This window comes from Centruroides vittatus, unplaced genomic scaffold, assembly GCF_030686945.1.
Source record: "Centruroides vittatus isolate TY-2023 unplaced genomic scaffold, ASM3068694v2 scaffold_386, whole genome shotgun sequence".
Lineage (NCBI taxonomy): Eukaryota > Metazoa > Arthropoda > Arachnida > Scorpiones > Buthidae > Centruroides > Centruroides vittatus.
This window is the reverse complement of record NW_027122706.1, coordinates 2,894,255-2,912,931: the sequence shown is the minus strand read 5'-3', so window position 1 is coordinate 2,912,931 and position 18,677 is coordinate 2,894,255. Positions and strand designations below refer to the sequence as shown.

The 18,677-nt window shown below is 31.1% G+C and overlaps 1 protein-coding gene across 1 annotated transcript in view; it reads right to left on the bottom strand.

Moving 5' to 3' along the window:
* Positions 1-18,677, bottom strand: part of LOC136988723 (piRNA biogenesis protein EXD1-like) — a 51,267-nt gene that overhangs the window by 31,149 nt on the left and 1,441 nt on the right. Inside the window, exons 2-4 of the mRNA XM_067286679.1 lie at positions 16,516-16,581; positions 10,581-10,644; positions 5,012-5,136 (exon numbers count right to left, since the gene is read on the bottom strand). Coding sequence (XP_067142780.1) covers positions 5,012-5,136; positions 10,581-10,644; positions 16,516-16,581 — 255 coding nt within the window. The remainder of the gene's footprint in view (positions 1-5,011; positions 5,137-10,580; positions 10,645-16,515; positions 16,582-18,677) is intronic.

Below are 18,677 nucleotides of genomic sequence, written 5' to 3'. Positions count from 1 at the left end.
TAACATTGTAATTTGACTGACTGACTTAAAATCAGGAAGAATTTTCATTTACAAACAATTAAAAATGTATTGACATTAATAGTTAGTTGGTGTGGGCCCCAACCTTAAAAATAACACCTTCCCCTTAAATTTCACACAAAGCTGATGTTGAGCCAAGATAATTCACAGTGAGTTTCTTAAATTTAATATGTTTATTTTTGTGTTTTTGAATCCAATAAAAATAAAATACACATAAAAAAAGCACTTTTACGAAATTCCAGGAGTATTTTAAGTCATTAGAAAGAAGACAAACTGGAGAAATTAAACATATAATCATAGTTTTTGATGTAATGCTGATAATTTCACAGTTTTAGAATAAAAACTTGTTTGTTTTTTTATGTGCCTTCTAGAGAAAAACATATAACCTCACTTAAACCAGCAGGCTGGCATTCCCTTGGGATAAGCAAGAATGCCAATTTTTATTATACAGAAATATATGATTTCATGGTCTCCCCAGAGAGACCAACATATCTGTCATTCCACAAAAATACAGTATAAGCTTGTATGCTTGTATGATCCTTTGAGGAAAAATGTTTTAAAAAAGCTTGCACATATAGTACAAACTTTATTGTACAAAAATATCAGTATTCCATATAATTAGCTGAAGAAAAGAGGGTAGTAAACAGTTAAAAATATATCAACAATATTAAAGTTAAAACTCGAACAATTACTAATATCTACAAACAGAATGTTAAACAATATCAAGGAAAACATGAATGATCATCCATGATTGACTACAAAAGAAGAAAACTAACATTTAAAATAATGTTGCAAAGTCTGTCATTTTGTGATATCCAAAATCCTTTGTTATCTATGAGCATTTGTATTCTTCTGGGCATTCTGTTAATTAATTGTTCACAAATGTTAGTTTTGTGGAAAATGTTCCATCTCTCACAAATCACTGCCCATAGTTCATCAGGTGTAAAAGGATCAATAAATGGCCACTTGTCATCAGTCCAATATGTCGATATCTTGGATAGCAATTTCTTTCCGTCCCTCAATGGGTTAGATTCCATCCATTCAAGATCATTAGAAAATCCAAGATCAAAGCCAATGTATGATTTAAATAAATGATTTTTACTACTTTTTTTTTAAAACATTATTCCACCTCTTCCCAAAATAAATTTTATAAAATAGAAACCTCATTTAACAATAAACCTTTGTATTGATACCTAATCATTATTTTAAAAAATGAGCAAATGTTTATTGTGACATTAAAAATTGCAGCCTAGCATTGTGACAATAATATTTTTTCAAATTGCAGCCCATAAAGTATAATATGCTTTTTGCAGATAAAAGTTACTACTTTCTACACTCTCTAAAACCTGTAACCAGCACGTGATGCGCATATATTGTATATCATGGGTGACAAACATTTTTGAACAAGGACATTGCTCTTCTTCAGGTCAACTGGTTAAGGAATTCCCTGGACAGAGTGTATCGGTGGGATCAAGTGTCATTCTGCTGAAGCGGGTCCTGCCTGACATGCGCGGTCATGCACTGGAGGAGGAAGGTGCAGGTTAGCATTCAACATTGCCAGGCCAGAGATAGACTCAGCTCTTCCTTCCAGTTGATGCACGTGGCTACCCGGCTGGTGTTATAGATGGCTATAGTTTCTAGCCACCTGAGATGTTCCTGGTGGGGTGTGTTTATGATGACTGTAGCTTTCTCAAACCATGCCTTGACCTCAGGATCAGAAGAAAACATGGCAAGGGCTGTGGCGAGTCTCCCGTGCTGGATATCTGCTTGGTGTTTTCATATATGGGTGTTTAAGGAATGCTTGCTCGAACCAATGTATAACAAGTCTTTGTTCCATCTGTTGTCCCTGATTGGGATAGAATAGATACCAGGAAGTCTGGTGCAATCTGGAGGGGTCTTTTTCATTCCTTAGGATACGGAAAATCGTAGGACATCTGTATGCTATCTGTATGTTACATTCGTTGACTATCTTCTTATGCACTATCTTAAGGTATGGGTTAATTGTGATAGGGACCCATGCCAAACTGTCCGGCTGCAAGTCAGCATTACTATTTGCACTGGAGGCATGCTTTAGGTGTTGGTGCCATTTGACCAAGAGGCGTGTCAAAGTTGGGAACCTGTGCTCGGTTGCTAACTTACTAATGTGGTCTAACTCGGTTGCCAGGGCTTGTTTGGTTGATGAGTGTGAGAATGCCCTTCTGACTAGAGCATTAAAAGCAGCCACCTTGTACAAGAATGGGTCACTAGAATCGGCTGGTATGTATGTAGGGATAGCAGAGGGTTTGTGGTATACGGATGTATGGATGCTGGGTCCTACTATTTTTGTACCAATGTCGAGAAAATGGACCTCTTCCATGCTAGCCTGCTCCATTTCAACCGTTAGACCGAAAGGGTTGTTGTTGATGGTTTGCACAAAGGATGTCATGTCAGGGACCTCCCTCGACATGATAAGTATGTCGTCTATGTATCTTTTATAGATCAGGATGTTAGGAAGGAAAAAGTGGGCGGGCCTTACTCTTGAGCTGACTGATGACCATTTCACAAAGGTCCCCTGACACTGGGCTACCCATCGCTACACTCCTCTTCTACAGGTAAATAGTGCCGTCAAAAGTAAAAACAAAGTCGTAACATGAGATGGGCCACCTCAAGTATCTGTTGGTGCAGCATACAGTCTTGTAGTGCACTAAATAAAAAATCTCTAAGGGAGTAGAAGGCTGAAGGGAGCTCCACCAAAGGGTACATAGACTTGAAGTCCAAGACTGTCAAAAATCGTGATGGGGAGGGTAGATCTTGCAGGAGGCGGATCAGGCAAATGAGGTCAGCCAGTTTCTTTATGGTGTGTGGGTAGTCTTCCAGATGGGAAGTAGAAGGTTGTGAATGGCTTTCTCAAGTTTTCTTGTGGGTGCCCTTACTTTGTCCACAATCGGGTGTAGTTGTTGGGCCTGATCCCACCAAATAACATATACTCCATCCAGGGAATTCCTTAACCAGTTGACCTGAAGAAGAGTAACATGCTTGTTCGAAAACATTTGTCACCCATGATATACAATATATACGCACCTTGTGCTGGTTACAGGTTCCAGATAGTGTAGTTTTCACCCCAGTGCTCAAGTTGGAATCATTTGTGTTAAAAAGTTACTACAGTAAGATCTTGATTATCTGAGATAATGTTGACCAATGCTACCTTAAATAACTGAAAATTCAGATGAAATGGACAGCTACAGTCATTTCAGATGAAAAATAACAAAAATAAAAATTACATTATTATAAAATTTTATAATAATATTTGTTAATATTGTTTCCTAAAGACTAAATTTCACAAAGACAATTTACATAAATTAATAAAATTACACAAATTCTAAGTATTTCTGTTTAGTTGACAGGAATGTACATTTACATGAATATTTAAATAAAAGAAACTGAAATTTATTTAAACAGGGTTCCTACTAAAATTTTTGTTCTAAATTTCATAACTTTCCCTGACCAACATTGTATAAATTCCCTGATCCTCATGTCCCTTACAGTATGACACATTGACAAACTAAAACAGCATTTGACTTATTATGCATATATGCCATTGCTTCTTCAATTTTTTAGTTATTTTTTCTAATTAACAATTACATTTTATAATTGTCGAATTATTAAAATTAAAATAAAATGTTTTATTAAATTATAGCAGTTTATCCTGTTATTAATCCACAACTATAAATCTACATGGCTTTGGGGAAAAAAAAGTCATTATTTATTATTCATTAACAAATCCTGTAGATATAAACAAACATCTCTCAAACCCAATAAATTTGTATTATACCAAACAACAACCTAATGCCTCCCTCTAGGAAAATTATTTAGAAATTAATTTAATTTAAACATGGATACATAGCCTGATAGAATCCAGTAGTTGTTTGGCATAAATCATGTAGAATCCATGTATGAAAGTATATATTTATTAAATTTATCCGTTAATAAATTTCCTATTTATTAATAACTGTTTACAATTAATGGAAAAGCATTAAATGTATTTAAAATGTAACTTATTTTTCAGTTCACACACACACACACATATATATATATATATATATAATATATATAATATATATATAGAATTTCATAACAAAAATAGTCAATGTTTACATTAATAGTCAGAATTACCACTATTCATCCAAGGGCTAATCTAACTATTTATCATTCATAAAAAAATAAATCCATGTGTATCAACTCAATATAAAACTTCTACTGTATTTTCTGGGACATCAATAGCAAAGGACTAATACACACAAATTTTTCTCAAGCTATTCAAAGCTCCTGAAAATAAAGCTTTCTTATTGGTTAGCTTAATTAAAATTGCATATAATATTAAAGGGGCAACATCAAATTCTCTCACAACATTGCTTTTCTTCCCACATCTATTTTTTTTCAAAATGGTTAATTTATTTTTTAATGTAAATTGACATTGTTTCTCAACCTTTCTTGTTGATTTTAATGATAACATAAACATTAAATAAATTAACTTTGTAATAACTGTAATAAACTGCTATAACAATAAAAAATATTGATGGCAGAAAAACCACATAATTTTTTTCCTAAGTATACTATTCTTGGACTGTAAATTGCACACTCAGGTAAATTTTGGAGTTTTTCTGCCATAAGAAAAATATATCAAATATTAAATATACTTGCTAAAGTTAAACAATGTTTCATGACTTTTTGTTGAATGAACAATTCACTCAACGAAATTTTTAAAAACATTTAGTTTAAATCTTTTATTTGTTGATCTTCTAATTTTAAACTCTACATATTTTGAAAATATTGAGTTATTCATAAATATTTTTGATTTCAAAAACAAGACTAAACTTACTTTATTATTGATTTAGAAGTGGGATTTGGTAAAAAATGTTGTATGTAATACAGACAGTGCAGACAATATGCACTTCCAATCATTAAATATACTTCAAAGATAAAAACAACATAAAATAATTTTTAATTGAATTACCTTCATCATAATTTTCACAATTTTTTAATAATGCACTATTAGCCAATAAACTTTTATCATTGTTATCTTTCTCTCTCAAATAAATTGGAAGAGAACGTAATTTTACAGATCTGGGTCCTTCTTTCCTATAATAAATATATTAAATGTGATTATATCAGAAATTATTATTTATTATAACAAAATAATGAAAAAGTAAAACATTTAACTTGTAAATACAGTAAAACCTGCAAAAGTGAGAATTGCACATAACTATTCACTTTTCAGGTTAAGTAGGTTTCAGTCTTAGGTAGGTTGATTGTCATTGCCTTAAAGTGTAAACATGCTTCACCAATTTTCAATATACACACAGTATTTGGTACATTTATTAAAGTAACATTAAAATAAAAGGAAAAGAATGCAGAAAATAAAATATTCATTCTGTTTCTGTTTGAGAACATATACATGAAAGTATACATGTTCTAACAAGGAGAGAGTCAGACAACAGACCTCTGAAAATTCAGTGTTTAGCTTGTAAATCTTTGGAAATTTTACATTGCAGAATGGCAATAGCCAAGTGGATAAGATGCTAGGCACTGAAGCTATGCAATATAGGTTCAAACCTTTGCATTTTGGTTTCCTTTCACCCCTATATATAACATAATTATTATTAGTTTATTGTGCCATTAGCATTATTATTACTATTATTATTTTTCCCATTTAAAGCTTATAAAATGTGAGGAATAATATTTTTTTACATAAGTTGATAGTTCTTCAGTTACATACAGTAGTTGCTTTACAATTTTTTTACAAAACTCATTTCTAACCTCAAAATTAAGCTTTTTGCCAGTTATAATAATTAATAATATAGGAAAAAAATTTTATAATAAAATATCATAACAGATGGTCCCCAAACAATTGCTTTGTTGGGGAAGTTATGCAACTTATTGCTGAATTTTTGAAACATTTCAATCCAACAGGAAAGCAGAGCAATCTTCTCACTGCTTTAAAACTGAAATGGACTTAAATCAGGAACACAAATAGGTAATATATAGCATAAATGCAAATATAAACATTTTCTAAAGTTATCTGAAATCAAACACAAAATTAAATAAAGCAAGTTTTTTGTTCTTTTAATACAATTAAAAATTTTCTATCAAAGTGAAGCCAACAGAAATCTTTCACAATAAAGTTCACTCTAGTTACAAAGTCTATCTCAATTTAAAAATGGAACATACTTTTTGCTGGCATGTATTTAAATGTAGTAAATGTGTTTAAATGTAACGAAAAGTATGTATTTAAATGTAGAAACCACAGTTGGTTTCTACATTTAAATACTGTGGTGCCTCATACTTTGAATTTAATTTGTTTCAAGAGGCCATTTGTTCAAAGTATGAATCAATTTTTCCCAATCAGAAATAATGGAAAGTGAATTAATCCATTCCCACACTAAACATCATCCATTTTGATAAACAGCAAATACACATAAAGTAAAAATAACACAGTTAACTCCCCTAAGTAAATTAAAACATGAAAACAATAAATAAAATATGTAATTACTATATAATAAAATGAAAATTGCATTTACTGGTTGCACACCATCAACTTCAGCATCTTAAACATGGCTGATAGATCTTCCAAGTATACCACTTTCATGCTTTGCATAAGTTCCTTTTTCACCTCAATCATTAATACTATAAACTTTTTCTTAGGATTCATTGTTTCCATCCGCTTTCTGGACATGAGGGTTAATAGGTAGCAGTTATATATATAAAACCAAACAAATTAAAAATAAAGCAAAAAAGCCCCAAAACACGAGTGAAATGCTAGAGATACTTTTGCAGTGAGAGCAAGAGACAACTTGGGCACACAACAGATGGCATTTACACAGTGAGTGCATTTTTCTCACTGCAAACACAGTTCAATTGTTCAAACTCCAGCTCCAGCTTTATAAATTTCTAAGAGTTCTAGGAACTTAATAGCCTAATACTATTAAGGGATCATTAGACTGGGTTCCTAGCCAGTCTAATGATCCTGGCCTCTTTCCATTTTATCCTTATATCTCATTTGGTGGCATAAGCTGCTAATGAAGTGGTATTGAGATGCTTTTCAACAGTGTATTTGTGCTCCTTAATCCTTTGTGCCAAAGTATGTCCAGTATCTCCTACATATGTTAGACTTGTGTCAAAACATTGATCCTTAATTGGAATCATGTAAACACCAGAGTAGTTATTGAGGATGATAGGATCCTTGTCATTATGTAGAATTCCAAAGACTACACATGCTTAATTCATTTATCTCAGGACCTCTGCATCTTGGCCTTTGCAAAAACAAATAAGCCTGGAACACAAATATGACTTGTTGAAAAATGTTCCTTACCCACATTCTTACTTGAGAAGCAAATCATCAGGTTTTACAACAATGCAATAGAGTATTATCCATTTACCATTAACAACTCGTTACAGTTGTTGGACCATCTTAAAAACATAGCCTTGGTGGATGATGAATACATGATAGTGTTGGACTTCCAGTCCCTCTATCCATCTATTAAACTATCACCTTGTTTCTGTGCTCTTAGGGAATTCCTACTCACCAATGAGGAACAAGCCCCTAAATACAGCGAACACATTCTAGAACTAGCCCATACAGTGTGTTACATTTTGTTTTTCACCATTTATGTACAAGGAAGAGATGTTCCTGTCGGCAATCCCACTTCGGGATCCTCTGTGAACTAGTCATTTGCTGATTAGAAAAAGAAATTCTATTGAGGTTTCTACATCTTATAGTGGTTTATGCTAGGTATGTCAACAATATTTTTATTTTGTGGCTCAAGAAACCCAACCTCAATCTTTTTCTAAACAAACTCAATGACAATCCATATAGTCTTCTTCTAAAATTAGATCAAGAGAGTGACACTTCAATACATTTTTTGAACATATCCATCAGCTTCAATGACAGTGGAATCCATACTAATATTTACCGTGAACCCACATACCAGCCTGTTTTCATCCAGCACAATTCCTACGATCCGCTATCCATATAACTCTCAGCATTCAGGTCCTTAATATGATGAGTTTACACCCATTGCTCTAATATTCTTGACACATACATTGAACTGAATTATATTGAAATAATTGCCAAACAACATGGTTTTCCTTCAAAATTGATACATCATTTAACTCCTTCAACATTTACATGATTCCAATTAAGGATTAATGTTTTGGCACAAGTCTAGCATATGTAGAAGCTACCGGACATACTTTGACACAAAGGATTAAGGAGTACAAATACACTGTCGAAAAGCATCTCAATACCATTTCATTAGCAGCTTATGCCACCAAACGAGATATAAGGATAAAATGGGAAGAGGCCAGGATCATTAAACTGGCTAGGAACCCTAATACTATTAAGTTCCTAGAACTCTTAGAAATTTATAAAGCCAACCTAAGATTTTTTTGTATCAATCACAGGGATGCTAACACCTTACCTAAAGCAAGGAAATCCATTTATAAAATGTAATTTGAAACTTGGTGGCCATATAATTATTTTTTTTTTTTTAATCTCTATTTTAACACTCATACCATTTTGTCTGTTTAATTAATTTGTTAAATTTAATGTTCTATGCAAGTACTCTCTTTGGAACACTTTTTAATCTTTAAATTATTTCCATTGCATTCAATATGCTTATGTTTTATTCAGATCACAAAAAAAAAAAATGTTTGTTTTTATTTTAAATTTGTGTACTTCACTGAGGAAGGCCTATGATATTAGGTCAAACACATTCTGATTTAGTAAATTTACTGCTGGAGATACAAGGTCCTTTGTTTATTAACTAAATTTATTATATTTATTGTAACTGATTTTATATATATATTTATTTTATAGTATTAAGAATGATCTTGTTTGAATTTTACATTTTATTTAATATTTGGAATATATATAAAAAATAAAATTATATTTTTATATACATCCTGTATATAAAAATATAATATATAACTATATATATACATCCTGTCAAAATGAATTCCTTTGAATTGTAAGAGAAAAGAAAAGATGTAATATATCTGTCAATTGAAGTAAATTTTAATTAAAAAATGAAAAAACATTACTTAAAAACAGCTTTCAAAAATTTGAAATTTTAGAATTTTACTATCAATTATTCAATCAGAAATGAGAAAATAGAGAATATGTCTAAATTCAGAAATATATAAAATTTTGAAGCATGCCAAAATAAAGTTCCACTTGTTGAACCTAGTTATTATTGATCACTAGGATCTTTATTGACACACATATTCAAAGCTTTTTCTTTAAAAATTCAATTCTTTTTGGTAATCTGTAACCTCTTTACATTCATTTGTATTCTTAATATCCAAACTAAAGAGACCAGACTATCTCTCTTCTAAAAATATTTCAAGTATTACATTTTGAATACAATGTCCCAAATCTAGTCTTGATCAATATAATAGTTGTTAACTTAGAATTATTAATTCAGTAACATTTCTAAGTTAACAACTTACAATATTATACTGATCAAATTAGTTTTCTTGTGGAATATATACTATATTGTTAGCATTTGTCTTTGAGTTGGCTAGATTCCTACTGTTCTTATATCTAAATGAGAGCCTGTGTAAATAGATTAGTTTAGTTATTTCAACATAGTTCCTCTATGCTAATACAGTGGGTGATCAGTTAATGAACAGCTTGGATTGTGAACAAATCATACAATGAACACTTTCACAAAAGATTTTTATGTTTGGACAACAAACACCTCACAGAACAAACACAAGAAGCCACACTGCATTTAAGATTTTTAAAACTATATTTTACTGGCATCTATGAATGGTTTATGGAACAAGACTTTCACAGTTATATTTTTGCACTAGTTGATTTCTGTTCTCTGAATTTTTGTAAGTACTTTTCTGAACTCCTATTTAAAAAAAAACTGATATTATGGAGCCTAAAAAGAGAAGTGTCAAGAACTGTGTTCACTACATAAACTAAGCAAGAGATAATAGCCAAGATAGAGAGTGAGCAGAAGTCTGATGTTCCTAGACAGTATAGCTTCAACAGATATAACCTTAGCCAAGAAAGATATAATCAAAAAGACTCAGATAAAAGAGTAACAAAAATTACATCTGAGAAATAAAGATGTGTCATCCATTGCTTTTAGTTTGTTATTACATATAAATAAACGTAGTAAAAAATTATATATTTTTTTATTCATTTTTTGTGGTCTCCAGAACAAATTAATCAAATTCCTATAAAAATCTATAGTAAACTGATCATTGATTAACAAACAATTCAGGTAGCAAACATTGTCTTTGAACAGATTATGTTCATTAACTGATCATCCACTGTATCTCTACTATTAAAAAAAAAGTTGGCTAAGATAAACTTGCCAATAATTTTCCTTCAATATCACTTAAATTTATAATGTATTCCTGAAAGAACTAATTATTTGCAGAGCAAATATATCAGCCTTTGATAGTTTAGGTCAACAATATTTTAAAGGTCAATACTATGCAATCAACTAGTTAGTAATTATCCAAACTTTTAAATTTACATTATCTTTTTTATTAAAAAATTTTCTTACTTAGGAGGACTTGTAGATTTCTTTAATGCTGTTTTTTCATTTTCTGGACCTCCAATCACTGAATCTATTTAAATGAGTTTAAGGAAGTAGAATATATTATAATTTGCTAAGTAAACAGAAAAAATTTACAATAATAATTATTATCGTAAATTTTATTTAATAATAATTATTATTATTATAATTATAATAAATTAATTATTACTATATAATAATTCATTTATTATAATTAAAATACTATAAAAAAACTAATTTGTGAATAAAATAATAAATTTCCATGTGAAAAGATACTATACAGTAGACCCCCCTATAACACGGGTTCATATAACATGGTTTCCTATAGCACAGCAAAAAAATTGCGATCAGGTTCATATAACACGCTAAAAGAGACTCGTATAACATGGTAAAATGTCATCACCGACTCATGTCGAGACAGGATTGGTCAATTCTAGACCAATAGTGGACGAGCAGCCAAACTACTTGCCGCTGTCCAGTGCCAGGCATATATACGGAAAGTTTAGGTGGAAAAGTATTGATAAATTTTTATACAATTCTTGTGAGAAAAACATTTACAGTATTATTCAACGGCCATAAAAATTATATTTCTATTAATGATGTCTCCAAAGTTCAGCGAATTCTTCGCAGAAAGAATAACTTATCAGGAAACGCATCTGCCATTCGATGAGTCGCTCTGCGACAAAAACAAGCTTAGGCAATGGCGTTTTCGAACAGTGCACACTCGATAAGTAATCCAACAATTTTTTGTTTATAGCATAATTTATATGGATTATTCCCAAAAAATTATACATGATTTGGAAATGTTGAGTCAAATTATTCTAGAATCGATTAATTTTATGGAAGAAAACCTTTCAGACAGCCGTAGCCCCTAAACTGCACACGTGCTGGGCTATGATTGGCTCATATATTTAAGGACTCGTACAACACGGATTCATATAACACAGAATGTATCTACCATGTTATAGGGGAGTCTACTGTATTCACTGGAATAATTTATAATCATTATATATACATTATAGCTGAGCATTATTTAACAATCTTATCCTGTATTAAAAAAATATACTTTGAATAATAAAAATATTTATCATTTTGATATGATAAATAATTAATCAATCAGTTCTTATTATTATGTAATGAATTAAAAAACACAAACATATATTTAGAAAAAAATTAAAACACTATTGTAACAATGTATTGTATTTAATTGAAACAAAATGATAAGCTCAAAAATTGTAAAATCAAACATGAATATTTTTATTTCTAACTAGATTTTTGCATAAAATAATATAATCAAATTCTGTAATGTCTTCCTATGAAATACAAAATAATTGTCATCTGTTGACTAAATGCACCTATTTCTTGCTTAATGACTCTTCACTTAACAACATTTGAAAAGTTACACCATTTTTTGAATGACAACTTCATTTCTTCAGTATAATGACTTTACTACAAAATCTTTTAATAAATATTCAATTAGAAATGATATTTTGACATTTGTGTTTCTAAAAAGTTATTCAAAAAATGGCAATGTGCTCTTCAATCTTTTATACATATGCATAGTTTGTTTTGAAATTTTTGTATTTTGTCTTTTTGTTTTGCCATAAAGGAATTTTTAAGTGTATTTTGAGTGTTATAACAAGCTCAAAAAAGCTGAAAACATAGCGAACATAGAAGAAAAAAGAATGAGTAAAGTTTTAATGCAAAGCAAATCTTCAACCTTGATGAAATGGATCTCTGTTGAAAATCAATGCCTTCATGTACTTTTATCTCTCAAGATGAAAAGAAAGTCCCATAGCACGAAGCATCCAAGGACAGACTTATCTTTCTTATTAGAAATAATTGTGGCAGGTGACATAAAAGTAAAATCATTCTTAGTTTATCAATCTGAAAATCCTCATGCCAGTGGAACATGAACAGTTCGTTGCCTGTCAAATGAAGACTGAACCATAAGGGTTATACAAGTCTTCAGTGACCATATCAAAAGTTATTTTTCACTTTTCATAAAGAAGCATATTGGGTTAACAATATTGGCAAACAAAGTATTAATAATTGACACTGCTCATAGAACATCCAGCTAATGCTGTTGATTATAAATCAAACATTCAAGTCTTTTTTCTTCCTTCAAATTTAATCTCTATTGCAACCAATGGATCATTGAATTATTGCAACATTAAAGGCTTATTATTTGCAATTTCTTATGCAATATCTGGCTGATAGTGCTGATGCTAATAAAGACACTTCTCTGAAAGAGTCACAGAAGAACTTTGACACTAGAAATTCTGTGGAATTCAACAACACTGCATGAAAAAAGTAACTGCACAAACAATAAATTCTGTATAGAAAATATTGTGTCCTCAATTCAGCACAAACATCAGAGAATTTAATGAAGTGACTCATGAAAAAGCAAATATTTTGGTTCTTGAAAAAGAGGCCAAGTTCCAAAAAATTAATGATGATGATGATGAATTTTTTGCAATTCAATGTCAATAAATTCATATTAGAATGAACTCAAATACAAATGTAAGTTCATGCCCAAGGCTCTGATAAATTCAGTTGGCCTAGATCAGTGTTTCTCAACCTCTAACAAATCATCGCAGCCTTCAATAAAACCATTTTGTAGTATCGCCCACTTCATTTCGAAAAAAATTTTGTTGGGTGTTAGCCTCGGCCCTCAAATTTGTATTGCATTGAATAGAGTAGTGACTAGTATAATGTTATTTGTTTAATTATTGTATGATATAACGAATAAAATATCTAATTATTCTTAATATAATGTTTTACTATATCGCCCAAAAGATTTTTTGCCTGCCAAAATATAAATTGTTACTAATCGCCCCCAACATGGAAAATCGCCTAGATGGACCATGGAAAACTAGTTGAGAAACACTGGCCTAGATGGACCATGGAAATGTATTTTTCAGTCTACTACGATGAAAGAACACAACTATTCAATTTCCTAAGCCAACAATTGGGATCCATTAATAATTATATGTAAACTACTTTGTTGACAAAAATGTAAATAAAAAAAAGTTTTTCAGAAAAGATGTTTAATTATTCAAATTTTTTAATTTTGTATAATTATGCTTTTTTAATATTTTCAGGACATTATTATGATCATAACAATTTTTGATAAAATTATTAATTATAAATATATGTTAGGCTCAAAGACCAAAATCACTCATTGAGCGAAAAAACGATCACAACGCGTTGTGGCTAACTCAAAACAACCACAAAGCGAAATTTGTGTCGTGGCTTTCATGATATTTGACCAATACATGTTGTGGTGATTAAGAAAAGCCATAACGCGTTCTGAACGTTAGTTAATGCAACGACAATACGAAGGATAGGTTGTAACTTATCAACGGGTGCATTGAAAATACCTGTGGAATTTGTATTGTGTTCATTCTTGACCAGTGCTGCCATTTCTAGGGAATTACCTTTTTCCAGAATAATTTTAACCTCTCAGATTAATGTTTCGGGTAGTCTTATATTTAGGGTAAATCTAGGGTAAAACTACCCTGTATTCTGATGCTATTACTCATCGCTCCACAAGTTTCGCTAGAAAAAGTTTTAGCCTGAAACCATTCTGTTTTTCCCTATAACTGGAGGATTTTAGGATAGGACAACAGAAGCTAAAGAAATAATGCAGATTGATGCTAGGTACATGGGTGTACACTCTACAGTGATACTTCGGTTTTCGTCGATAATCCATCCGAAAACAATCGGCAAAATCCAAAACTGACGAAAACCAAGGTATTACTGTATATTACACCTGAGTAGGATTTTGCTTTTCTCAACCTTCATGCCATTGAACCATCGGCACTCTCTATATCAGATGTAAATTAATACCTCTGATAAAGCCTAAAAATCCTAAGACATTTTAGTTATTCAAATTTTCAAAAACAATGAATTAAGAATTGTTCTGATTATTATTTCACAATGATAGTACAGGGATCTGCGTCATCAAATCGTTTGTCTTATTTTTTTTTTATCGGAGCTTGAGCTTGAGTTTAGAGAGTTTTCTCAATTTAGGGTAATTTTCCGCAGTTGAAATTGGTTTGATTGTTTTAGTTAGGGTGCCTAATGTTGATAGTAGACATGCAGCTCCCAGAAATGTTTTAGCTGTTGTTATGAGCATTAATCCATCAGGTCTCTCTCTATCAGTTAGGAAACAAGAAAAGTCTTCTCGATCAACTTTATGCTCGTAATGAATTTACAATTTCTACAGTAACTTTATTAACATTCAGAACGCACCCTCAACTTTATTAACACTTCGCTCAGCATCCATGTTAACATCTGGAAGTAAGCAAGGGTTTACAATGTGTCACTGTAAAAGATACTGTATTGATAAAAATGCAAATGTCGCTCAAAGAACATAAAATGCATGAATAATTAAATGTTGTTGTAAAGTAACCAAGTTAAATTTCTGTATATGGTAAATAATTTTGTTACCTGCGATATATAAGATGATTGAAGATAAATAAATCATAATGAAAAAGAAAGTTTTATTTTCTTATTATCTCCTCGTTATTAGTTAACATCCAGAATGTGTGGTGGCTTTTAACCATAATAAATCCGTCACACAGTGGTTTTTAACTTTAGCAGTTGATTTTTATTTTATCGTGTATAGTATATCAAGTACTTACAAGTATATGTAATTAGACGTTTAGCACTTTTTAGCAAAACAAAAGAAAGAATTGTGTATTTTTCTCCATATATGTTATTTATTTGAAATTTTTTTAAGTATGAAAATTAAATTTCTAGGAAAACTTGTAGAACTAAAGTTGTTTGCATTAAAAATTGTAAATAAAAATGTTTTGAGCCTAGAATCCATATTTTAAATGCACTTGAAACCGTGTCGGTAATTGTTATTGTCTCTTGAACACTATAAAGTGCAGACACACGAACACTTGGCAATCTTCAATCTTCATCTTAAATAAACTTAAGATGAAGATTGCCAAGTGTTTGTGTGTCTGCACTTTATAGTGTTCAAGAGACAACAATATTTTTAAGTTACAAACCACTGTGTCATATGATCCAGTATTGTGGTTGCATTAACTAACGTTCGGAACGTGTTATGGCTTTTCTTAATCACTACAATGTGTAGTGGTCAAATATCATAAAAGCCACAACACAAATTTCGCTTTGTGGTCGTTTTGAGTTAGCCACAATGTGTTGTGGCTGTTTTTACAACTGCCATGACGCAAATTTTGCTTTGTGGCTGTTATTATAAATGCCACGACGCAAAATTCGCTTTGTGGCCATTTTTACAAACAGCCACGACGTGAATTTCGTTTCATGGTTGTTTTGAAACGACCACAACGAGTTGTGGACGTTTCCACAGCAAAGTCGACCACAACGTTTTTTTCGCTCAATGAGCAATTTCGGTCTTTGAGCCTAACATATACAAGTAAAAGAACATAATTTTCATCAAGTTCTTTGAAATCAAGCCAACAACAAAATCTGCATTAATCCTTTTTTCCCACAGTATATACAGTAAACAACCTACTGTTTGTATCCTTGTCTTCTTAGACCTTGTTTATTAATAGAACTTATTATACTGGTGTAGTTTCTGATTAGCAAAGACAGATCTTAGTCAAAAAGTCAAAACAATATATCTGAAAATCCTCATGCCAGAGAAACCTGAACAGTTCACTGCCTGTAATGCCTCAACACCAATGTGTTAATCATTTATTATAAAATACCTTTATTTTCACCTGGTAAAAATAGAGATATTTTGTTTAGACTTATTGATGCAATTGATGTACCAAGAAAAACAATTTGTTCAATTTTATGTCATTATGTGAAAATAAACTTTTCTTTGTCAACAAAAAATTCTCTGTGAATTATAGGCAAGAAATTATGGTATTTTAAAATTTTTAAATGAATAAATTTAAAATATATAAAATTTTCTACTTACATGATTCAATTTCATAATTGTAAAATTTCAAGTAAGGAAAAGTTGTCTGATCAGCAAGAGATTGCACTAGAAAAAGTATATATTATTTAGCAGTTAAGTTTATGACATCATTTATAATTTAGAAATATATTAAACATTTATAAAATATAAAAATAATTTTTAAGACTAGATAAATGTCTTTTTGAACTGAATGAAAATTACATATCATGAAGTGAGAACAAGAGGATCTTACAAATTTTTTTTTTTTTTTACTTTAATCTGTTGTTTAGATAATCACCTTTCTGTTAACACAAAGTTTTATCATTTTATGAGCAATTGGGATGTAGACAAAAGTTTTTAGGGTGAAAATTTGACTCTCTCTGGAAAAGATGGCCAAACTTCAAATTCTTCTGCTATAAAATTGTCTCTAAGTCAGAATCCTGTGGTTCTCTCATCTGATAATATGATACAAATTTAACTCTGTAAACACTGAAAATTTCTTCTTCCTATGTACTTGGATACAAAATTCATTTTACCCCTCAAGCTAGGCTTTAGTGGTGTGGAATTTGTAAAGCAAAACCAGTCAAATAAGTTTTCCTTTGGCTGATTTCATCTCAAATGCATTAAGGCACTTTAAGCCGATCTCATGTTTAAAGAGTTAAAGATGTGAATACTTAAATTATCATTTTTCAATTTAACCTTGGTAACATATATATCAATAAATTTAGAATAATTTTATTTTAACTGTAAAAATAGTTTAGAAAGGAACATTCACTATAATTTTATGTAATTAACTCTAAACAAAATATATTGACTCAAAAAAATATACAAAAAAGATAGTTAACATACAGTAGTCACCACTGAACTTAGACCAGGCTGCCATCCAATAGATAGGTTTAAAAAAGGCAGCTTTGATTCATTGCATGAATGTTTTACATAATTTAAAACAAATATACAGTAATTAATCTTTATTTTTGCTAAATATCAACTTGATATCTTGCAGGTTTAACAAGATTGAGCCGGTCAAACTTGAGTCACAGGCATCAAAAAATATAGACTGCTGCATCATCCACCGTGCCACAGCATTGGATGTAACTACAATATGGAATGAAACAACTGGAAAAAATGTATCTGTTTCGACAACACGCAAGAGACTGCAAGAAATGCATTTCCGGTTCTATGCAGCATGTGAAAAACCTTTGTTAACAGCATGTTAAAAAAAGAAACAGGTACAGTGGGCCAAAGAACATCTTTTCTGGTCTAAACAAAAGGGGCATGAGATTCTGTGGTCTGATGAATCAAAATTTGAATTATCAGCAACAGACAAAAGCAAATGTGTCATTTGATCTACCAATGAAGCTAATGATCCATCATTATTAAACCATTCAGTGAAGTTTTCTGCCAGCGTCATGGTTTGGGGGTGTATGAATGCCAGTGGTATGGGTCAGTTGACATTTGTTGATGGAACACTTGCTCCAGAGCAATACATTAACATTCTATAACAGTGTTACTTCCGTCCATAGCAAAACTATAAATAGAACCTGCATTTTTCAGCAGGATGGGGCCACATGTCATACAAGCAGAAAAACAAAAGTGGTTTGCAGAAAAGAACATAGAAGTTCTTCCTTAGACATCCAATAGCCCAGATCTTTCACCAATTAAGAATGTATGGAAAATTATGAAGAGATGTCTGCAAAAAACATGTCCTCAGACAGTTGAAGAACTAAAAGCTTCTATCCTAACTATCCGGAATTCCTTAACGGCAGATGAATGTGAACACCTAGTCAGCATGCCAAAACGTATGGAAGGTGTTTTGGAAGCAAAAGGTGATGCAACAAAATATTAAACATGCAATGATCTATGCTCATTGACAGGGGTGATGCAACGGTCTGTGTTTTTTGATGCTTGTGACTCAAGTTTGACCGACTCAATTTTGTTAAACTTGCAAGATATCAAGTTGATATTTAGCAAAAATAAAGATTAATTACTGTATATTTGGTTTAAATTATGTAAAACATTCATGCAATGAATCAAAGCTGCTTTTTTTAAACCTATCTATTGGATGGCAAGTTAACTGTGGCCTGGTCTAAGTTCAGTGGTGACTACTGTAGTAAAATTTACAGGGTTCCTACTCAAATTTTTGTTTTAAATTCCATGACTTTTCTTGACGTCCTTTGACAAAC